The sequence below is a fragment of the Hippopotamus amphibius genome, chromosome 15, assembly GCF_030028045.1.
Source record: "Hippopotamus amphibius kiboko isolate mHipAmp2 chromosome 15, mHipAmp2.hap2, whole genome shotgun sequence".
NCBI lineage: Eukaryota > Metazoa > Chordata > Mammalia > Artiodactyla > Hippopotamidae > Hippopotamus > Hippopotamus amphibius.
Window position 1 is genome coordinate 37,339,229 of NC_080200.1, and position 24,717 is coordinate 37,363,945.

The 24,717-nt window shown below is 39.3% G+C and overlaps 1 protein-coding gene across 2 annotated transcripts in view; it reads right to left on the bottom strand.

Annotated features, from left to right (window-relative positions):
• The window catches only part of C7 (complement C7), a 59,366-nt gene extending 39,903 nt beyond the window's left edge, over window positions 1-19,463 (bottom strand). For both annotated transcript variants that reach the window (XM_057709355.1, XM_057709354.1), the window contains exons 1-6: window positions 19,334-19,463; window positions 13,845-13,900; window positions 11,499-11,574; window positions 7,828-7,969; window positions 5,765-5,912; window positions 4,609-4,744 (exon numbers count right to left, since the gene is read on the bottom strand). In XM_057709355.1, the coding sequence (XP_057565338.1) occupies window positions 4,609-4,744; window positions 5,765-5,912; window positions 7,828-7,969; window positions 11,499-11,574; window positions 13,845-13,900; window positions 19,334-19,339 (564 nt within the window). In that variant the 5' untranslated portion in view covers window positions 19,340-19,463. The remainder of the gene's footprint in view (window positions 1-4,608; window positions 4,745-5,764; window positions 5,913-7,827; window positions 7,970-11,498; window positions 11,575-13,844; window positions 13,901-19,333) is intronic.
• Between the last annotated feature and the right edge of the window lie 5,254 nt (window positions 19,464-24,717).

The following is a 24,717-nucleotide window of genomic DNA, read 5'->3' on the forward strand; positions in this document are numbered from 1 at the left end:
ATAAATTAGGAGCTTGGGATTAGCAGATACAAACTACTATATATAAAATAAACAACAAGGTCTTAATATGTATATATATACACACTATATATAAAGATACTCATATATATATATGAGTCACTTTGCTGTATACCAGAAACTAACACATTATAAATCAACTGTACTTCAATTAAGAAAAATTTTAATATAATGAAGTATGTTCAAGACCAAAACAGGAGGATCCAGGAAGTCATTTTCTCCACCCTAATCTTTACTCCCTCCCATCTGCAATTCATTACATGCTGAGAATAAACAGGATAGTCTTTCAGCATCTCCCAGGCTGAACTAAGCAGGGTGGCATCTTCCCAAAGTCACCATGGAGCAGGAATGTGCTTATGTGTCAAAGGCTTCCTTGTGATATGAAAAATATGAGCAAACAGAGAATGTGCATGGCATCAAAGTGGTTTACTCAATAAGAAACTGGGTTTGTCCTGGATAAACAATCATGCTGATTTCCAAAGCAAGATTAGAAGAGAGACTGACTGATTCTGTTTTATGTTTATTTACTAATATTTGTGTTCCCAGAAAGCCAAAAGCCATGTTCCACGTGCAGAGGGCTGAATCCGCAGTGGATTGGTCTGTTTGAACCAAGGAGGACATTGACCGCCTACACATTCGCACCTGGGTTTCATGCTTCAGTGACTGACTCACTGTCTATTGCTTCCACCTCACTTCCCTCCAGCTGGATCCTCAGAACATCTCTATTCTTCACTCAATAACAGGCTATCATTTCCCTCTACCTCTGACAGACACCTTCAAATTCAGTGACTGGAAAGGCATTTCAGATGTCAATCCAAAAACCAAGCCATGCTGTGAAAAATGAATGTCAGGATTGTGCTGTTATTAAATTATTTTTCTTCTTCAGAAGCTGCAGGCTTCCAGCATGTCTCCCTTCCAAGCATGTCAGAAATTCTCTCCCTTATTACTTCCTCTGCTCTGTAACTTTCTAAATTTGACTACACACACATACACACACTTACACACATATATGCATATATATATATACATATATGCAATTCTCCCCCCCTATGTTTATGAAAGAATTATCAACACAGCCTCCTAGGAATACGAGGAGAAAAAATTCTCTGCATATGCCTATCTCACATTCTCCCTTCTGGCCAAAGAGTAAATTACAATACGTGTTTTTCACCATGTAGAATTTAGAGTTGAAAAAGCATTTAAGGGACCTCCCCAGTGGTCCAGTGGTTAAGACTCTGCGCTCCCAATGCAGGGGACGTGGTTTCAATCCCTGGTCAGAGAACTAGATCCCACATGCATGCTACAACTAAGATCCCACCTGCTGCAACTAAGACCTGACACAGCCAAATAAATAAATAAATATTTTTAAAAAAAGAAAAAGGGACTTCCCTGGTGGCACAGTGGTTAAGAATCCACCTGCCAGTGCAGAGGACACGGGTTCAAGCCCTGGTCCGGGAAGATCCCTCATGCCGCAGAGCAACTAAACCTGTGTGCCACAACTACTGAGCCCCCATGCTGTGACTACTGAAGCCCTCGCACCTAGAGCTTGAACTCCGCAACAAGAGAAGCCACCACACTGAGAAGCCCGTGCACCACAACCAAGAGTGGCCTCCGCTCTCCACAACTAGAGAAAGCCCACGTGCAGCAACGAAGACCCAACACAGCCAATAAATAATTAATTAATTTTTTAAACAAAGAAAGAAAAAAGAAAAAGCAATACATTGGGAGAGGAAACTATACTAGAAAAATGAAGGGCTGTGAAGTCTGACAGACTGGATCCAAGTTCTATTGCTTATTAATTTGGTGACTTGGAGCAAGTCAGCTGAAGTCTTCTGAACCTCCATTTCTACATCTACAAAATAATGTTACTTATTTTCTGCAGATGTCATGAGGATTAAAATTAAACAAACTGCCTAAAATAGTGCAGGTGCCACAGCAGATATTCAAAAATTGGTAGCTATGATTACTTGTCAGGTTAGTTCTGCGTTCCACTTTCATCATTCAATAACTCTTAAATGTAACTTATTCCATTGTATAATAAGTTGGAGGATGGTGCGTTTGCTGCTTATAATCAGAACTGCTTTCTGAAGATGGTTAATTTTGGTAAACTAAAGGCCCTTCCATCTGAACATGGTAATAGTTTTGGTTTACAAATTTGGCGGTAATAGGTAAGGAAGTCTGAATTGGAAATTTTTGAGTTCTGCGAAGAGAAAGGAAAGGAGTGAAAGAGGAAATCTTGGAAGAGAAGAGCAAGAAAGAGGCTAAAACAGGATGAGACCAGAAACTTCTTTTTGTGGAGGTTGCAGAAGGACAGATACTTTAAGATGCAGGATGTCAACTGTTCTTGTTGAATTGTCCACACCACTGCAGCAGATGTCTCTCCTCTATATATCCTCTAAATCCTCAGGAATGTCCTCTAAAGCCATTGCTGTTTTGTATGAGTAAATTTTGCATTGAAATCAAGTAGCAGGATGAGTTTAGGTATTAAGCGTGTATGACAGAAACAGCCTGCAAAGAAGCAGAAGCCTGCAGAGGAAACCGTGAGACCATAAACAAAGTTTAAAAGTTTGGCAATACAGATGCCGGCAAGGATGTGGAGCACAGGCCACTCCTCCACACTGCTGGTGGGGTATAGACTGACCATATATCCGTTTTGGAAACTTTACCTAGTAAAGTGTAATCTACACATAACCTACAAGGCAGCAATTCGAGTTCCAGGAGTCTGCCCTAGAGAAACGCTAGCTAATTTGCATGGAACTCATCCACAAGAATGTTCAAGGCATTTTCAACAGAAAAATTGGGAACAGCAATAAAAATGCCATCTACATCAGTGTGAATAAATTTTCAAAACTCTAATTTTGAGTGAAAGAACGACTCATAGAAGACGATATACTATACGGTTTATTTATACAAGTGGCAAAGAACAAGCAAAACTAAATCACAGATTTTTATTTAGGGAGAAATACTTACAGGATACACATATACAGAAAAACAAGGAAATGATTAACATAAAATATAAGATAGTGGTTGCATGGGCTGTACAGGTGAAGAAGATGTGACAGAGAGGAGGAGATGGGAGCCTTTACGTCACTGGTAATGTTCTATTTCTTAAGGTGGGTGGTGGGCATATATGAGTCCTGTTCATTTTGATAGTTTTCTCCAAACTGCAAGTATATGTTATTCACACTCTCTTGTACATATGAGATATTTCATACTTTTAAAATAAAAGCAATATTAAGTGAGGTGACACCACAGCAGTGGTTAGGAGATTACACAACCAGTCATGACCTGAGCCTTGGGTTTTAACACCCACGCAGGAACAGACCATCAGGTGCTGCTCTCACATGGAGCATCAAGTTGAAAATGAGACAAAAAACATATTTCAGCTTGAATGACACAAATTAAAAGTATCATTGCCCTGTACCTCAGAGTTAAAAAATATGTATTCTTAACAAACTTAGTGAATATCACATAAAAGAAATAGACTCACAGATATAGAGAACAAGTTGGTGGTTACCATTGGGGATGGGAGGATGCAATCTGGATGGGGGAGCAGGAGGTACAAACTATTGGAGGTAAAGTAGGCTCAAGGATGTATTACACAGCATGGGGAATATAGCCAACATTTTGCAGTAACTGTAAATGGAAAGTAACCTTTAAAAATTGTATAAAAATTTTAAAAAATGTTTTAAATAAATAAAACATTTTTTTTAAAACAAGAAAATGGGAACATTACTCAGCCATAAAAAGGAATGCAATTGAGCTATATGTAATGAGGTAGATAGACCTAGAGACTGTCATACAGAGCGAAGTAAGCCGGAAAGAGAAAAACAAATACCATATACTAACTCATATATATGGAATCTAAAAAAAATGGTACTGATGAACCCAGTGACAGGGCAAGAATAAAGATGCAGATGCAGAGAATGGACTGGAGGACACGGGGTTGGGGGTGGGCAAAGGGGAAGCTAGGACAAGGTGAGAGAGTAGCATAGACGTATATACACTACCAACTGCAAAATAGATAGCTAGGTGGAAGTTGTTGTATAACAAAGGGAGATCAACTCGATGATGGGTGATGCCTTAGAGGGCCAAGACAGGGAGGGTGGGAGGGAGTCAAGGAAGGGAGGGGATATGGAGATATATGTATAATTACAGCTGATTCACTTTGGTATACCTCAAAAACTGATACAAGAGTATAAAGCAATTATATTCCAATAAAGAGCTTAAAAAAATAAAAAATAAAACTTTATCTACAAAAACAGGCTGTGGGTCGGATTTGGCCTACAGGCCTTAGTTTTTCAGCCCCTGTCCTAGAGTACTACATGTTCTTTCATGCTCCTGTAAAACTGATATTATTAATTAAAATTTACACATCATGCCAAAAAAATAAAATAAAATAAAATAAAATAAAATAGAAAAGAAAACGTATTCTTCTTAAGCCCACATAAGACATTTCTGAGATTTGACCACATATGACACCAAAAGTAAATTCTCAACAAAGTACCGAAAAAATCAGTATCATGTAAGTAATGATCTCTGGCAACAACTCACAGATTAGAAAGAAATTAAATCAGTATAATTAAGTACCTGGAATGTATAGGAGAGGATATTTCCACTCAGTCTGTAAGGTTTCCCATCCCCGCTAAACACCTTTTTGCATTGACCACCAAAACTTTTAGTGTTGAGGACTCTGTTCCTAAACTGGCCCGTGAGGGCATTATAACTGTTAAAAAAAAAAAAAAGAAAGAAAGTAGAAAGGCTGTTAAATACCAGAAATAGCACTTGCTGAAACAGGCATCATTAGAGAACTCCAGATATTCTTGAAATACATTACAGTTAAGCATCTCTGCGAAAGCTCAAATGAAAAGCTTCCTAAAGCACACCATACATCAGCCAACTCCCCCTGCTTGTTATAAAGGCTAAAGCTAATAGCTGGGGAAACCCAACATCCTTTTAGCCTAAGAACATATTTAGGAAACACACAGCCCTTTTGTATCTATGGCAACAGCTAGTTTTGAATTGACTCTATAGATAAAACCAATACAATTAAGATTCCTCTTGAGGAGAGAGAACTCTCTATAACAAATTTCAACTAACTGGCCTCTTAGCATGCTGACTGCTATACTCTTTAGAGTAATTTTTACCATTTTTCTGTTGTTTCATAATAGTATAGAAAACTCACATCCAACTATCACTCTCAACAAGATTATTTTAAAATCTTGAAACTTTAACTTGGATCTGACCCTTAAAAGTTCTTCAGAATTCTTTTTGAAAAGGCATACAGGATTGCCCCAACTTCACTTGAAAGTTCCCAGCTAGTTTAGGCAATTACTTTTCAGCCTGAGTATTCCAACCCACTTTCTCTCTTCTTCCACTGCTCCCATTCTGTGGTCTCTTCCTTCCCTTAAGTAGCCCCACATCATTGAATTAGTCCTCCCCCGACTCCATAGGGTGACTAACTGGCCAGGTTTTCCCAGGTCTGAGGGGTTTCCTTGGATGCAGGACTTTCCGTGCTAAAACCAGGACAGTCCAGGGACAACTGGTCCCTCTATGCATTACCACATATATTTACAGGTGTATGGATAGGAATTTTTAAAATGTTTCAGGATGTGGCAACGAAGTCTAAGCAAAAAGCTTGACTATTTGGTGATTTATTATTAGACTTACCAAACCACAAAATGAAACACAACAAAATGGAAACTACAACCCACTGATGTGTGCAGGAAGGCACCCAGCATCTTACCCGTGTCCAGTAAGTTCTATGTTGGGAGGAGGTTTATCGAGGTCACAGGAAGGTCTGCTTTCTGAGTCTTCACACCTGTCTTCATCAGCACCATCCTCTTCACAGTCAGAATCCCCATTGCAAACCAAAGATCTGCTAATGCACTGACCTGAGCACAAGAAAAGCCACCACGCAAAAATAAAAGAAGAAAAAAGAAAAATGCTACCTGGGGTCAAAAGATCTCACCCCGGACCCCCAACACTGCACTGCACTGATACTCTAATGTTAATTTGAGATAAATCCTCAGTGCCCAGGGAAGGGCTGCTGATTATTTTGGTCCTCATTTTGCAAAACTGATTCTGATCTTGGTTGGACACAAAATTGAAAATAGAACCTGAATTCAAATTCCAGGCACTCACCCATCACCGTCAGGCACTTTGTCTGAATTCTTCCAAACTCATACAAAGCCAACAACTGGGAAGACAGATTGACCTCCTGACCTTCAGCTTTCCATTTCTTTTCTGTAATTACTGACCAAGATACCAAAGTCCTGCCTTTCTTGGTGATTTAGATATATATGCTTTGAGAGCATGGGAACTGGATTAAAAGATTAAAATTCAACATCTCTTTAGCACCTTCTCTGTTGAGGACACGCTTGGGTGTTGGATACAAGTATGAATAAAAAAGGGTATTTGCCAGGCTTTCCATATACTTTACAATCTAATAGGAAAGAGTATGAAGTTAGATCATTACAATTCAGCATATAATTGTTGTGATATATATAAGCCCAGGGTACCAGAAGCACGAGAGGAAGCACTAGAGGGTACCAGATGATCAAGCCTCTGCCTCCTTCCCCAGCATCATCTCCAGCCATTCTCTTGCTAGCTGCCTATGCCCTAGTCATACTAGATCACTTACATACATCAAAGGCCAATCTTTTTGCCATCTCCACTGACTTTGCACCTACAGTTCTCTTAGCCTAAAAGGGGTTTCTCTACTTATCACTTACTTTTCCTTCAAAAATCAAATATCTCCTCTCAGAAACTACCCTTGGCCCACAGGCTACAATGTATGTCCTTTCTCTATGCCCTTATACTATGCACGACACAAAACTGTCCTGATAGCACATCCACTATGCTGTCACTTGATCCAATGCAACAAACATTTGTCGAGCGTCTACTGTGTACCACACACTCCAGATTTAAAAATAAAAGAAATATAATCCACATCTTCAAGAAGTTCACAGTCTACCAAGAGACATGCAGGGCAACAAGCACTTCAGATTACAGATGATACCATGCACACAGAGAACACAGAAAAGTGATTTGTTAAATAGCTCTCTCAGTTGGGCGTTTAGAGAAGGTTTCCTTGAGGAGGCATCATCTCATTTGGGTTTTGAAAGTACAATAAGAGTTTGACAGGTATTGTTGAGAAACACTTCTAACCCAGGAATTATTTGTGTACTATTTTGCCCATAAAACTTTAAGAATTTTGAGGGAAGAGGCTATATGTTTCATTTTATATCCACATCCCTCATTTCTATATTGGGAACATAGCAAGAATAATAAAGTTTGCTAAACGTTGTTGAATTACTCTGTCTGCTCAAATGCAACACAGACAATGGGTCAAATAATATTCAATCCAAAACTATGTTTCAGTCCCCCATGCATAGGGATGATCAGTATTGCTCCTTGATTAGCTAATTAGAGTTTCTTTTCCTGTAAAAATAAAAATAATTGGGCAGTACTATTGTTTTTGCCCAATTTCAGTCTTCATTCCAGACTCATTCTACTTTTTCACCAAAAATGCAATGTCAAGAACTGTGTGGGTCTGTCAATAGCCATATTTCTTTTCAAAGAGGCAAAGATTATCCCTACCTTTGTTACCAGATGCCACCTATGCATTTGAAAGAATTATAGTTGAGTGTGCAACTAACATGCCAATAGAAATCCAACTGATTTGTGGGAAAATTAATTTATAGGTTAATATAAATGTAGTACAATTCCACAAATATATCCTGAGCACGTTAAGCAAATAGCATTTGAATTTACAGTCTGCATGCAAAGCCTATGGGAAGCAAATACCTGAAAAACACCTGAAACGTTCTCCACATCCCTCTTCTGTTGGACATCCTCGTGTAGGTTCACACGATTGTGTTTCAAAAGCACTTCCAACACAGGGATGGCCGCCATACTGCCCATAAACAGCAATTGACCGCCTGCGAGTCTACATACGAAACAAATAGCTTTACAATATCTCCAGTTTCCTTTATCTGAGAAATAAAATCTGAGATAAATTAATACAATTAGAGAAGTAATGTTTGTAAAATTGTTCTGGTTTGTACTACAGAAGTAAAACCTCCAAAACCAATGCACTCAGAAACCCACTTGTCTTTGAGTCCAGTGACACTTGGGTTATTATTTGTAGAGCACTCCCAGTTATGCATTTACTCTTAGGGTTGAGTGAAAAAAAAATAGTGAATTTTTAAGAAAGTATGCTGGATAGACCTATAAGCAAGTCGATCACAATATAGAATGTACCAAGAGCTAATTAGAAAAGGTGAGGTGAATTTTGCTGGAGAAAGAGTAAGAGTATTGGGAAGGGAAGTTGAGATGAAAAGGAGTTAGGGAAACCTTTAGAAAAGTGGTGGTAATTAATTTGAGCTGAACCTTAAGCCTTCCTCAGGAAGGCAAGGCAAGGGAAAGCAATCCAGAGAGACATATATGCTAACATGCAACTCAAATTTACAAAACAGAAGCCTAAGTGGTCCACAGGTGAAGGTACATCTACAACAATACTTTACTGGACAACCAAAATCACTGAACTCTGAAATGGGAAAGATGTCAAAGGCATATTTTAGGATGGGGTGGGGGAGGAGGAGGGAGAAAAAAATTGAGGAAATCTGTAAGCTGAATGAGAAAACTAATTCATCCTAAAATTTATTTACTCAATATGAAGACGTATCTAATGTTTAAACCAAAAGAAAGATCTATAAAATCCTTTTCCTCACCAAAGACAATCAAAGGTACATCTTTTAAGCCTCTTCTTGTACTCAACTCTTACCCATGGACAAAATCTGAGATTCCAGAGAATTTAAATCTTGAGCAAAGACCAACAGGGAAGACTGGATATACAACTGAAGTTGAACCTATTCATTCATCCTAAATTGGGACAAAGGGTCACAGATATGTCCTTTGAACGCTGAGCAGGTTTGCATCAGCCTGGGACTGGCTCTGGCACTTTGCACTGCATCTAAGCACAGGAGTCACAGAGGAGTATGAGTCAGGAATGGAACTCCATACAGTTTCTCAGTAAGTTTTTAGTTTCTGTATTTAATTGATGAAGACACCTCTTATACGTGGCTTAGTAACATGTGCTTTTCTGAAGTTCCAAAGCATAGATTGTTTTGTTGTATAAGTAATGTTTTCCTTCTCCATAGACACTAGGGTGACCTTGATGGCTGTCTACTCTCAGCGTCTCATTCTCACCTGTCAAATTCTGATCTTATGATCCCTTTTTCATTTTCACTTGTCTCCTTCTATATGAAAATTCTGTTTTTATAATCTAAACATGATGACCTTCACTCAGAAAAATTACTCTTATGAAAAATGCTTTCTATCTACCTCTAATGTTCTTCCTTAACTTGTTTTTAAATTACAAAAATGTTTTCTGAGGTTGGTGTTTGTTTGACTTTTGTCTTATTATTCACATATCTGTTTGTCTATAATCAGAGTTGTCATCTATTACACTTACCAGAACCCAAATTCTACACTTGGGTAAATTGTTTTGTAAATACCCCTCATGTGGATACTAAATAAATGCTCGAAAATGATGATAATGATGATGCTTTAAAATAGAAGGTATCGTCTATAATATGGTTTGGTTATTTTAATAATTTTAAAATGATTTTTAAATGCACATTTTTATCTAAACTGAACCACTTTTAACTATTTTACAAATATCAAATCATGTTGTACACCTGAAACTAATATAATGTTATATGTTGACTGCATCTCAATAAAAAAAATATTTAACCATTCAAATGTTCAGAACATTTGAAACAAACATTATATTTTTGGAATTTATCCTAAGATGATTACCAGAAAAAAAGATATATCTATGTACAAAAATGTTCATTAAAGTTTTATTCATAATAACAAAATATACAAATAACCTAAATCTCAAACAACAGGTAAGTAGATAAATAAAACTGGTATATTCATATAATGGAACACAATTTAGCTGTTAAAATTCATGCTGATAATATAATGTTAAGTTAAAATAGTAGAATACAAAACCATGATCAAATAATCCTATTTTTAAAATCATAAGCACACAGAAAGAAAATAAATTGAGGAAACATTCAAATGCCAGTTAATATGTCTAATTAAATTTTTTTAATAAATTTATTTATTTACTTTTATTGCCTGTGTTGGGTTTTCATTGCTGCACACGGGCTTTCTCTAGTTGCAGAGATCGGGGGCTACTCTTTCTTGCAGTGCTTGGGCTTCTCATTGCGGTGACTTCTCTTGCTGCGGAGCATGGGCTCTAGGCTCACAGGCTCCAGGAGTTGCAGCATGTGGACTCAGTAGTTGTGGCTCAAGGACTTAGCTGTTCCCCGACATGTGGGATCTTCCCGGACCAGGGCTCGAACCCATGTCCCCTGCGTTGGCAGGCAGATTCTAAACTACTGTGCCACCAGGGAAGTCCTGAAAAGTCTAATTAAATTTTTTAAATGGGGACCTCCCTGGTGGCTCAGTGGTTAAGAAACTGCCTGCCAACACAGGGGACACGAGTTCGAGCCCCGCTCCAGGAAGATCCCACATGTCGGGGAACAGCTAAGCCCGTGCACCACAACTACTGAGGCTGTATGCCACAACTACTAAAGCCCCCGAGCCTAGAGCCCATGCTCTGCAACAAGAGAAGCCACTGCTCGCCACAACTGGAGAAAGCCTGCACACAGCAACAAAGACCCAATGCAGCCAAAAATAAAGAAAGAAATTTATTTTAAAAAAATTTTTAAATGTACCTTCATACAATAAAATGCCATGTAGCTATTTAAAGAGAATAAAGCAGATCTGTGTTTACATGGGGAAAGAAATTAAATAAATTAAAAGAATAAATACTAAAATGCTGGTATAATGGTTTTTTCTAAGTGGTAGAATTACAAGTAATTTTCTTTATTTATACTCTTCTATGTTTTCTCCAATGATTAATTTATAATAAGGAAAACAACAGACATTTTTAGAAGTACTCTATAATCTCCAAGTTAAGTCTGGTATTTTACTTATATTACTTTTGTATTAAACTTTAAAACATTGGAAAATGTTTGACTTTCCACGGTCATTCACTACTTGTTAGGTAAAACGAAGCAGCTATTTTGCTACTCTTTAATGTTAGTTTCAAATGAAAAGTTGAATGCAGTAAATATGAAATTTTGAATTATCTACTAACTTCATTTCATGCCATTCTCATTTCTTTGATAGTAAAAGAGTTAGTGAGTTGCTTTTAGCTTCTCTCCTAAATATAGTTCTACGCTCAAATGTGAGATTTAGAAGTCCTGCAAGAAAAATGAAAATGCAGAAATTTTTTATTACAATACTAAGTATTAAATAAATCATACCTTTTCCCTTCAAAATTACTAATTACATTTTCAAAAAACATAAAAGAGCATTCAAAAGTTAATACCATTGTGTCCATACCTAAGTGATTTATACATATGAATAGCAAATACAGAGTTTTCACGTGGTCCTACCTGAGTCTTGGTACAACCATTGCATTCTGACCAAGTGGCATAGGAAGCCCACTGGCAATTAACTGGTGAGGAGGCACTGTCATAGTGTCACATTGTCCATCATAAAGCCGACAGAAAGGTAAGACAGAAGACATAAAGAAAAGTCAAAAATAGTCAAAAATTGCTTCACAGTTTTTTTCCTAAGAGGCACCAAAAAGATCCCAAAATATATAAAAATACATGTGGGAAGGATTCACTTTTTCAGAGATTTATTATCATTTATGAAATATCTAGACTGTATCAGGCACTATTTAGACACTAGAGCTATAGACATAAAAGAGATAGGATACTGACCATTGATAGAGGGGAGGATGAAAACACAGATGTGTAAACAATCATAATACAATAATATAATGAACAATCCACTATACAATTTAGCCAATTAGACAGATTTCCTAACAGAAATGTGTATAGTATAACGTGTTGTGGAAATACAGATACGAGAGTGTCCAGAGTTGGGCGGCTAAGTGAGAAGATATAGAAGGAAAGTACTATGGTTTTTTGGTTTTGGGGGTTTTTTTTGCCCACGATGTCGTGAAAATGCATGTCGACAGCCTGGTCCACTGATTGTTCGTCCTCGAAAGTAATAAATCCAAAACCTAGCCAACGACGAAGAGTGAATCAAGGTAGCAGGGTGTTGTGACACCAAACAGGATGATGAACCGTATTAGGGGCGGGCCGAGGGATCGCCCCGGGTTTCAGCGAAGCCAGGGTGTGAGGGAGGCTGTGGGGCACGGCCGGGCGCGGGCGCCGGTTCCGCATGCGACCCGACCTGGGACCCACCGGGGCGCCTCTCGGCAGCAGCCCGGACCGTGGGTGGCGAGGGCCCCGCGCGCGGGCGGCCCCGAGCGTGTGGTGCGCGCGCTTCTGCTTTGCTGAAACCCCGGAGCCTCCCCCTCGGCGGGCATCGCTTTGCAGCTCTTGCTGACAGCAGCCGCACATTGTTCTAGCGCGTCAACAGAAGCACTGTGGCTTTTGACGGGATTTTGGACGATGAATTGAAGAGCTATACAGAAATTTAACTGAAAGACAACAAGCTCTAAAATGACCCCATGAGAAGTAGAAAACCAACATCTGGCAAAGGCTGAATGGATGAGAATTAAATTTTACATGCTCCCCCTGTTTATTTAGGCCATTTCTCAAGCACACACCCAAGTACAGTAGGGGCAAGTTGAGCTCAAACAATTCCATTCAAATAAAATCCATGTGGAAGATGGCGAGTTGCTTCTCATACAGTGCTTAACCCTGGCTGTGTCCAAGAGGTCACGTTGCTTAGTCCCGAGAGGCTTTACCTAAAACCACACTCTGCAAGGGGTAGAGGAACCAGGACTTCTGATTCCTGGACTTTGAGTACGTTCCTAATCTGGGAGACATCTCAGGTCAGGGTGATTCCTGCTTAGTTAAGCATAGCACTGCCAGGTCACCCTGCAGATAAGGAGTCCCATTCATGCCTCAGGTGCTTTTATGGGGCCAATCTGGCTAACCTGTAGTCTTGATATGGCATTAGAGATCCAAACGCCTTAGTGTTTTTGACCGTTAAACAATCTGAACTTAATGCTATGTATCTATTTTGTGTCCCAGGGACAGGCAGAGGCCTTCCCCCCAAACACTGAGGCTTAGGAAGGGAAGCTTGCTTGGCCTCACCTCCTCTGTGCACCCTGTCCAGCACCCTTGCAGAGCCCCTATCACTCCTGTACTGAAATCAACTGTTTCAAGATCTAAATCACCCCCTCGACTCTCAGTACTGTCTAGCTCCTCTGGGTCCCCAGTCACTGGCACGACTCCTGACACATGTTCTAACAGTTCGATAAGGTGAACCAACCTAGTCCTGTCCCATCAAACTGACAGTAAAAGCAAAACAAGGTGTGAGTAAATGATGCTGGCTTTTTTCCAGGTCTCAAGAGCCGATAAACCTATTTTCTTAAAAAAAAAAAAAAAAAAAAAAACTCTCAACTTTTAAAATCCCAAAGACTGTTTTGCAAAGATTACATTTAAAAATCAAATTCTGCTCTAAGATGTGTAAGTCGGTTGCCATTCCCTGAATGGGAGGTAAAACCATGGTACTGGGAGAAGCAGGAAACCTTGAGGTGTTTTTAGTTCTCAGGTTTCTTCCTCACAGGGAGTAAAATAAGAATAAAACACAGTTTCTCTATTATTGTCTTTTCTAAAAATGTGGAAAGAAAAACAGTGTTGGAGGGATAAACATGCTCAGGCTGCAAGGTAAAAATCAGACCATACTTAAGAATTTCCTCAAAATAAAAGAAATAATTGTTAATGATTTCCACACACAATCCAAAAAATTCTCACCTTGAAAAAACTTGAAGCTCTCCTATAAATCCCACCAAGAAGAATAAACTTATTGCCTAGGAGGGAAGAAAAACAATAAAGCAATATTTTAGTTGGCATTGTTTTAATGAGTCAAAAGTGAATGCATTTGTACAAGTCAAGATTTGTGAGTTGGGAATAGAAAGAGGGAAAGAACCATGGAGAAGCCTCGATGATTCTGCTCATCTTTTAAGTTTTCATTTTAAATAAAAGCTTCACACAATTCTCCTGAGCCCACCTCCCACTATTCATTTCTGGAAAGACAACTAGGGGCTAGGCGATGTCATGAACAAATAAATTGAAAAGACTCCCTAGAGTTAAATGTTCACAAACAAGTCTTCAGGGTCCCATCATCTTTTAAGTCCTTACTCCACTCTCCTCGCTAACTCTGGTACCCATGAGGACACCAGAGAAGAGAAAGCCAGGAAAGAAGAACAGTTCCAAGGGCTGAGAAGCTCACGGGGAAACAGCTTCCTAGATGGAAAAATCAAAAGTGGATATACATCCCTAGCCACAGGTGCCGTAATGCTCATCATAATCTTTAGTTCTGCGGGTGGTTCCTTCAGTCTTTAAAACACCACAGAGGCCTTTTATAATCATCTTTATGTAATAGCAGCAGCCTAAATATTGAGCATCTGACAGGTTACAAAACTGTATGTAAAATGTGATTGCATTTTGTTTGAAAAATCAAACGCGTATTGAAAACAAATCTAGAAAAAAACCTAACAAAGGATAATAGTTTATTTCTGGTTGTGAAATTACAGGTGACTTTTATTATCTTATTTTTACTTTTATGTATTTTGCTACTTTGACAACTGAAGTTGTAAGGGAATACAATTCAGATCTGTGCTGGAGACTAGGAATATCAAACACATTCAATTCATAACCCAGTATAAAAGTTCTTAACTCTCTCACCCCACATTTTAACAGGCCAATGTTCTTTCTCTTCTCTTGACCTCCCCGAACCTCTTTTCTCTCAGGGTAGCTGTGGAATGGCTTCCCAACATATTTTCCAGATCTTTCTACTCACCTTCCTAGATCACCCACCTTCTTATTAGATATCTTCTTTTCAGTTGTAAAATCCTAGTTGCCTACTTCTGCCTTTTGTAGCTGTACAAATCCTTTAGCCTGTATTCTGATTAACGTAATAACCAAAAGGGCAGAGAGGTACCACCAGCCGTGGGCACCCTGGAAATGGGAACAATGGTGGGAGAGGCTATGGATACTTTTCTGATTTTTCAGCAAACACGTGAAGCACATAATGTAAAGCAACACCTTTTAAATGATGGTGTTTTGTTGTGTTTTTTTTAATTGTAAACTACAATGGGTTTTTTCTTTTTCAACAATATGTCTTTACTTGTGCTATGTCAACTCGTTTTTCCTGCCCTTGGGCAAGCCTATCTCATAGCTTTATCCATCATGCCTAGGCCTTCTGGACAGTCTAATAGTCAAATTTCAATGTATCATCCAATTTTAAACTTCTTTCCTACTCCCATGACCTGCGGGACGGGTGGGACCCACTTCAAAATTCCTCCACTTTATTCTCCTGTTTCTCTTCCCCACCTCCCCAAGATGCCTGTCTTCTTCAAAGTCAGAGCAGCAGGAGTGAGAGGGGCCAGAGCCAAAAGGATCTTGTTTGACCGATGCAGCTGGAGTTTGGTGACAGTAGATCAGGGTGTGTTGGATGTCTGAGTGCCAATTCATTGGCCCTAGCGGTGTTTTTGTCTCTCTTTGGATATCCCCTCTTTGGGAATCTACAACCAATGTTCTCTGGCACAAATGATTCATCTCTTTGCTTATCTCTCTTGACTCTCACCAGTGCCTGCTTCCTGATGCTGTCTGTCGGGGTTGCTTCATCCTGCAGGCATTGCTCAGGAAGAGTGCCTGACAATCCAAGTCTCGTCCCTTTCTAAAAGTCCACATCTGGTCCATGGGATACCTGCACACATCCTTGTCCTGTCAAACTCTGGATGTCAGGATGTAATCGATGCTGTGTTGTCTTATTTGCTAAACACAGAGCAGTGAACCAGCCGGTGCCTTTAGATCTTCTCAAACAGAAGCAGGGGATCATTCCCTATACACCCTCATGCTACAAGGGACACAATATTTCATACTCTTGAGGATGGAGATGGCCAAAGGGTCACCAAACAAATTTAGGGTTACTCTTTTTGTATTGCAATAATACTGCACTGAATGTACAATATCTCATTTTAAAATGTGAGGGTACCGAGCACCTATTATTCTTGGCCTTTGACTCTCAGCCAAAACAGGCATCATGAAAAAATCCATTTTAACATTCTATTACATCTTTTTTTTAATGTCAACGAAGTTTTAAGGGATATACTTCCTTTTCATCAGACATAACTTTGCCACTATCTTATTTGTATGTATATTATAACCTATGAAGATCTACTTATCACAAGTTCATGAGTTATACAAGCTGAATCTCTTAACCAAAAGAATTTCTTGAAAATTTGCTAGCTGGGTACCTGAAAATAAACCAGTTATCATTCCTTCCCTTTGGAAAGAGTGTCTCATCAAATGGACAAGATAGAACAATTACAAATTAATAAACAGGGGGCTTCCCTTGTGGCACAGTGGTTAAGAATCTGCCTGCCAATGCAGGGGACACGGGTTTGAGCCCTACTCCAGGAAGACCCCACATACCACGGAGCAACTAAGCCTGTGCGCCAGAAATACTGAGCCTGCGCTCTAGAGCCCTTGAGCCACAACTACTGAGCCCCCATGCTGCCATTACTGAAGCCCGCACATCTACAGCCCAAGCTCCAAAACAAGAGAAGCCACTGCAATGAGAAGCCCATACACCGCAATAAAGAGCAGCCCCCGCTCGTCACAACTAGAGAAAGCCCAACTGCAATAACAAAGACCCAATGCAGCCAATAAATAAAATTAAATTAAATTAAATTAAATTTAAAAAACTAATTAATAAATTAATGACAGACATAGACATGCATCAGAGTTAAGTCTATAAAACAACTGCTTAGTTGAAAAGATATGGTATCTTTGCAATGTGTAATGTAGCTACACTGGAACTACATTTCCCAGAATTCTCTTCTCTTCTTTCTTATGACTGAATGCACATTAGCTCTGCCTCCTTCCTCTACTGTGTTCCAGCTATAACCATTGTCTCTATGCTTCTAAATTTTCCCATCTGGTCTTTTACATTTTTCTGTTGAATCATGAGTCCATTTGGGGTAAAAAATAAAATACTAATCACTGTAGCATACACTGGTTTCCAAATATCCAAATTCCAAAAGAAAAAAGTATGGAAAAATCAAATCTAATTTCTCAGCATGCCCTAATTAATATCTTGATCAATAAACTTAGAACATAGGGCACCAAACAAATGAAGAAGGTAGATTTTAAAATCTATTTACGTGCATCTTTATCAGAAATAAACATCAATTTGCAATGCTTCCAATGATAAAGAAATGCAAAAGCACACAATAATATGATTGAGTACCTTGTAGCCATTATAGATTGAACAATGACAGGAGAACATGCTTATGATATAATGAGTAAAAAGATTCAGATCTAGATAGATAGCAATTTCATAAAATATATTTTGTACATGTTCATATAAAAGTCTGAAAAGAAACAGATTAAAATGTTAGTAGTGGTTATCTCTGAGTGGAGAAATAATAGATATTATCTTCTTTTCTAACTTATTTTTGCCAAGATGGTAGTATTATAATCTGGAAAAGGATAGATTATAATACTGTGCCTTTTTTTGAAGGCACAAACACCACCACATTATAACTGACAGAGGACAGCTGATAACATCAGATCAGCTCGGTGTGGAGAGGAAGCAGAGAAGCTGTCATCTGAGACATCACTGTGCCTGACCACATCCCAGCCCCATGTGAACCATGCTTTAGGTTTACAAACCCCAGGTTCATCTCAGTCCAGGGAAGAGCGAGTGCAGGTCTGGACCACAGCCAGCTCAGAGGGAAACACTTTTTGCTCCAGAGTCCTGAAGTACTTCAGGCCCAATTATCTCCTATCCAAGGGATACAAAGAGAAGAAAAGGAATTTGGGGACCACCTCTCTGAATTTAGTTCACATGAATGGGGGAGGTGGGTGAGCTAAAAGAATACTCCCTCTTAAAAGGTCATACGTGGAAACGATTTCTAGTGGTATCTTCATAGCCTAAGTTTACCTTCTCTGAAATGTATCACAAAAGCATACCATTCAGATTTACTATAAAACATGAATCTCTACTTTCAAATATAAGTGAGAAGTCTGCATGCAACTCACAAAGAAATCATTTCTTTATTTGTTGATATCTTATCAACCAACTGAAAGATAAAGGTAAATATGTTACCCCAACAGAAAAATATCATAATAATCAATGACGCATTTTTAAGCACAAAACAGTTATTAAGATGTCTCATCATACAATAAGGAAATTAATACAATAGTTAATTTCATGGTTAACACAAATATTAGGAGAAAGTATACTAGCTAGATGACTCTAGGAAATTCATCCTATTCTTTTTTGAGCTAACAAATGTTTTAAATTTTTAAGTAAAAATACAAGACAGTGATAGAGATTAGATTATATCATAATTCTAACTTTGTATGGTTACTTGACGTTCTAGCATCATAACACTAAACAAATTAACTTTGTGACTTGTGTTTAACTTTCAATGACTTAATTAAACATAATTTCACCTATAAGTTACTCAAGACCCACCTTTCACTCCTCCTCCAAACCCCCTGGAAGTTGAGCATAGATTCAGTATTGCAAATGGATGGCATAGTGAAGGCAGAAGCAATCTAGCAGCTGACAAGGCTGAGAAATTATTGTTCCAGCGTTATAATGTAAATTTTTAAAAATTTAAATACAAAACTTTGCAATAATAAAACTGTAATAGCAGGTTCAACTTATTTTTGCATGCCAGAAATCTAGTCTATGACAGTGATTTCTGTCTTTGGTCCTGCATTTTTTTTTCCTTAATATTTGGCCATTTTGCGTTAGGCCACTATGTGTTTTTGGTAAACCTTTAGTGTCATTCCATTTGTCTGTATCTTCTGCTCTCATAATCCTGATCCTCTCATCCAGATTCCAAATTCTAAAGTTCCAAGTCTCCAAATTCACTTTTCTATTAAGCTCTTAGATATGTCAGATCACGGGCGTTCATTGCATGACTCTGAATCAAACAAACAAACAAAATACATTGGAGGGAATTTTTTTCCTAAGAAATAACAATAGCATTATTGTATTTCTTAATGGCTTTCTTTGGACTTTCATAAACGTTGTCTACCGTCTCTGATTCCCAGACCTCTAAACCAATAAATTAACTGCAAGAAAAGAAAAATAAATTTTCTTTCTTATTTTCCCATGTCTCTCTCTCTCTCTCTCTCTCTCTCTCTGAGTTATTTAAGTTAAGCCTTACTTCCTTTTGAGTTAACTTCCTTCAACAAAAGTAATAAAGTTACTATCTTACCTTCATGTTTGGGAAAACATTCAGGGCAGAAGAGAAGGAAAACTTCCACCTCCAGTGCGCAGTGAATTTTCAACAGCAGGAAGAACCCAGCAGTCTACTCCCCGCCGGTCTCTCCCTGCTGGGGATTCACTTGGCACTCATATATAGAGCAAGCAGTTCGGAGACTTAGCTCTGACCCCAACCCCATTCTCTGGGGACACTGAGAGCCTGCCCTGTACTTAGTCTGTGTCTTGAAACCAGATGCATCTTATCAATTTACCCAGTCCCTTAGCTGGGACTGTTTGGAACTATGGTTCTGAGAAAACATCTGTAAATCAAGAAAAGCAGCAAACGTTCTCACTTCAGTGTTTAAGTCGTTTTCAACCAAAGGAGACTCCGTGTGAGGCAAGGGATAAGCACCCTTCCTGTTTCAATCTACCACACTAAGTGGATGTTTTCATGATTCTCTAAAAGGGTATTATACAACAAACTCTGAGATTAAACAGTTTGTGGAAGGAAAAATGTAAATGCAATTCTGTCACTCAAAATGTAAGTGGAACATTCTGGAGTGGAATCCCCCCAAAATTTATATATCCTAACACAATATAATACACATCCCTTCGTGCTTGACTTTCGAAGAATGATCAAAAAGAGCATCATTTTCTGCAAACATATTTAAAGGCATCACTAATTTCCCCCAAGAACTCCCCTTAATCCTATGATATTCAGATCACTCTGTTGGAAAGTTCTTGTTCCAGTCATCACCCATGTCTATTTTCTCCTCTTCAGTTGCCTTGTCTTATTCTGCCAGATTCTCAGTTTCCATGGCTTTGCATTGATTCTAGAAGTTCTCCAACATCACTTTCATAGATTACATGAAAGTCTGCATTTTTACAAGGTTTCAGATTTTCTATTGAAGTTGTGCCGCAGTCTTATCTGCATGGCTGGGCCAAATATTCTGATACTGCTGTTAGGGCATTACGGGTAGGAGAAACATAAGTGTGAATTGGGAACAGAAATTTGAATTGAGAGTAATTTTATAACTAAACATTCCATTAGTGAATACTTCCCAGTTTTAATATTTTTTCTTTTCAGATCCAAAAAATTTGAATAACAAAGAATGACCCCCACCCTCCCTTTATAAATTAATAGTGGTCTTCCAGAAACAAAACTTCCACATTTGTGTTCAAATCATTAGTGATTTGTGTGGAAAAAAATTTGCCACAGAGAAGATGATGTCTGATTCCTGAAAAAAAGATTTTTTTAATTCAACTCCAATTGCATGAATTCCAGATGTTGTGGACTCTCCTTAAGCACTCAATGTACAACTCCACATTCAGTGGCTGTCTTAGTTTGGGTTCCCTCAGAAGCAGATCAGAGACAAGAATTCAATTGCAAGTGGGTTTCTTTTAGTTTTTTTGGTTTCGGGGTTTTGTTGTGTTTTGGGGGGTTGGTTTGTGAAGTGAAGTGATCCTAGAAAGCACTGCTGGGGGAGAAGAACGTGAGACTGGGAGGGAAAGAAAGTCAATTAAAGGTACTTTAACATGCAAGATACTGAAGCAATTATAGCTTAGTCCCAACTAGGAAATCTGAGAGACGGTGAAGAGCACATCTCAGAGTTATTCCAATAAAGGGGTAAGGCGATATTTACCAACACCCGGTTAATCATCCATTAAGCGTGGCTTCTGGACTCATCAACTCTCTAACACGTCCAGTTTGAACGGAGGGTAGGTTGAGTACACATCTGTAGCCAAGAAAACAACAACAGCAACAACAAAGACTTCCAGTAGAAAGTTGCAGGTGTTTTCAGTATTTGCAGGATACAGGCAGGACACCGACAGCACCTGCCACAGTAGTTTTTCCATTCGTGCCTGCAGTCATTAATTTGTTCATTCTAAATTCAACACATATTTACTAAGGGTGCATAATATGATAGGCTAGGAGCTTTGACAGATGGAAGCCTTGAGCAACATCCTTCTTTATTATCACCCTTTACATGCTATAAGGATAATAGTAGCCCATTTATAGAGTTTTCTTAGACTAGAGGATGAGTCACACACATACAGATGTATCTGCAATAATTTAGAACTTGCATTGTTCGGCTTCCAGAGATTGCATGCCAGAAATTACATCTCAAAAGTTTACAGAAATTTCCTTTCACCAAGCCCTTTGCACTCACCCCTCTCCACAGCTTTGCTTTCATATGAGCAGTGTTTTTTCTTTCTGGAATTTCAATGGAGGAGCCATTGGAACAAAGGTTCCCAACATAGATGGGAGCCACATTGTGGGAAATCTGGCTGCTAGCAAAAAGTTGTGTGGACTTTATTCAACGGACAACGGGAACTCACTCCCCGGAAGTTTTAAGGAAAGAATCAAAGTGGTGTTTCAGGATGATTTAAACACTGGTAGTGTGCAGGCCACACGGAATGACATACGAGAAGGGGAGCAGGAAGTGTGGTTTGGAACTTATTTCCGTAATCAGACAAAGGGCAATCAAGGCCTCGTTTGAGAAGAGGAAGACAAAGGACCAGAGGATTCACCAGCCTTAGTGATTTAACATAGTCACTTATCTGACGGACTGAGAAAACTGGAAGAATTTGCGAACAGATTAATGGAGGAGGGAAACAGGAAGTTGAAGAGAAAGAGGTAGTTCTGGAAAAGGGACATTTTTATTTTAGAGAAAATATCCAACACATAACGGGAAATGTAGATCTCTTTAGGACAAAATAGCTTGGCATGAGGGTACATAACTAAAGTCGTGGGAAATTCATCACAATGAAGTATAAAAACACAAGGAATGTCCCTATTCTGGAGCAGGAAGAAGGAGAAAAGTCACAAAGGAGGGAGAGAGGTTACAGAAGGAGAAGGAAAACCACAGCAATTCATCATCGAGCCAACTGAGGGGAATTTCAAGGAAAGGCCAGTCAGCAAAGACCAGTGCCATATGGAGGTCAAAGAGAAGAAGTATTAAGGGAAGACCACACCACTCGGCAATTAAAACAGTGTGGATAAACTGAAGACAGAGTTTCCCCACAGATTTTCCACTCTAGTGCTACAGACACTTCAAGAGAAAATAATTCATGTTGTGGTTGAATGAGTGTAACAAGCTGTGCACATTCTAGAGGAGGGTTTCTCAATCTCTGAACTGCTGACCTTTGGGCCTGATCATTCTTTGTTGGTGGAGAAGGGCTGGAGGGCGGGGAGCTGTCCTGTGCACTGGAAGATGATCAGCAGCCTCCCTGGTCTCTACCCATTCGATGGCCATAACACCCTTCCCCAGTCATGACAATCAAAAATGCCTCCAAATAATGTCAAATGTCCCCTGGAGGCAAAATCACCACCCTCCCCTGAGAACCCCTGTTAGCGTGTCTACCCCTAGCAAATGCCCAGCCTTAGATTCACAAAGGCCGTGCACAGGGTAACGTTGATTAAGTGTTCTGAGAGTTCTACAGCAAGTAAAACTTTTTTAAACTTTTTCAAACGAGAATTTCCCAAATTCATGTGACCACAGAACTAGTATTTCTAACAACCCCCAACACTGGTATATGTGACAGGCTTTGGCAAGTTGTGTCTGAGCCCACCCTGAATCAGTAAAAGGGGAAGCAGATTTCTGCCAGGCTGCGGAAGAGTCTTCAAGGACCCAGCCCTCTCCCCTTCTCCTGCTTAGACACACTCCCTGTTCCCCACTAGTCCCCACTTCCGGAGGTAGTACTTCAAAAACTGTTCCTATCCCCAGACCCTGATGAAACTGTTAGACCACTGACGATATCAAGAAGCTGTTCTGGTCCATCTCAGAGAGATACTGGAAAACATTTTAACAAGCCTATTTCATTTCCTAGCCATTTTGTTTTGTTCTGAATTGTTCCAACAAATTTAACTTACTCTGGGGGCATAGGAGGAACATACTCACTGGGGAAGGATAAAGCCTCCTTTTTTCTGTTCAGTCTGATATGGTCTGAATGGAAACTGCCGGTGGTTGAAATGAAGCAACAGCATCCCCTAGTGGCAAGCATGCTCCAGTCCCTTGAGTGAAAGGGTAGCATTAGGCTCTGGAGTTAAATCACTCAGAGGGAAAGAGAAACTGAATCTTCTTAGGCTCTCAGTCAAGGGCTTGTTAAGCTAATAACTACTCCAGGTGGCATCTCTTTTTCCATTAAAGTGTCGCTGTGTGAATAGTTTGAGGATGAAAAATGGCTGCTAGGCAATGCCTTAGCTAAAGGAAGATTTCAGCAAAATAATTGTTGTTAAATACTTTATCATTACACCTTTACCATTACACCTAAATACTGTGATTTGAGCATTCATTTAAAGCAAGACCACTAGATGAGTATTCTCTGTTGGCATCAAGTCCTTCATAAGAATGTTGTTTTAGGTTTAAATAGATTAAGAAGGATGCACAGGGCTTCACACTTCCCTTTTAGATGAGATGTCCTTGCCCTTTGCAGCACTGGACACACCTTTGCCCTGCTGGTCCTGATGGCTGCAGGTGGCAAGGATCAAATGACAGTCAGGAGGCCATAAGACATTTTGTCGTGATGGTTTTCAATAGTGGCAGGTGCTTGCTAAATTTAGGGGAGGACCTGGATTTGTTTGGGTTTCTAGTTGCCCTCTGGGTTTTTCAATTCCCTGCAGTATGTGGCAGGAGCCTGCAAGTCTAGGAAACATTTTATTTGGTTTAAATGTGATTTGAGTCAAACAGCTCTGAGAAAGAAGATACAAAATGCAAAGATTTGCGTAGCTCTGTAACTCTACTGTGGAAAATCCTGTCAAGGAAGGGTGAATATCAAAGGGCAAGGTCATTTATTTGATCTTGACTTTAAACGGGTGGTGCCCAAGTAAAAAATGGAGGGTTTTTTTTTCCTCTCAGACCAAGAGTTCAGCATATTATACCCAAAAATGAAAATCAATCACTTTCAGAAAATGTCAGTCTGTCCCATTAAATTAATTAATTATTTATTTTTTAAAAATTTATGGCTGTGTTGGGGCTTCCTCGCTGCTCACAGGCTTTCTCTAGTTGCTGCAAGCAGGGGGCTACTCTTCACTGCAGTGCACTGGGCTTCTCATTACAATGTCTTCTCTTGTTGTGGAGCACGTGCTCTAAGCACGCAGGCTTCAGTAGCTGTGGCACATCAGTTTCAGTAGTCGTGGCGCACGGGCTTAGTTGCTCCATGCCATGTGGGATCTTCCTGGACCAGGGATCGAAGCCGTGTCCCCTGCATTGGCGGGCAGATTCCCAAACACTGCACCACCAGGGACGTCCCTGTCCCATAATTTTAACCATTACCTCCTTAAACTGTCTTTAAACAGATGTATTCTGATATCAGATTCATCATTACATATTCCACAGGTCAAGAAAGAATAAAGAATGAGTGGTGGACATACTGAGAAGCTCGTGCACCACGACA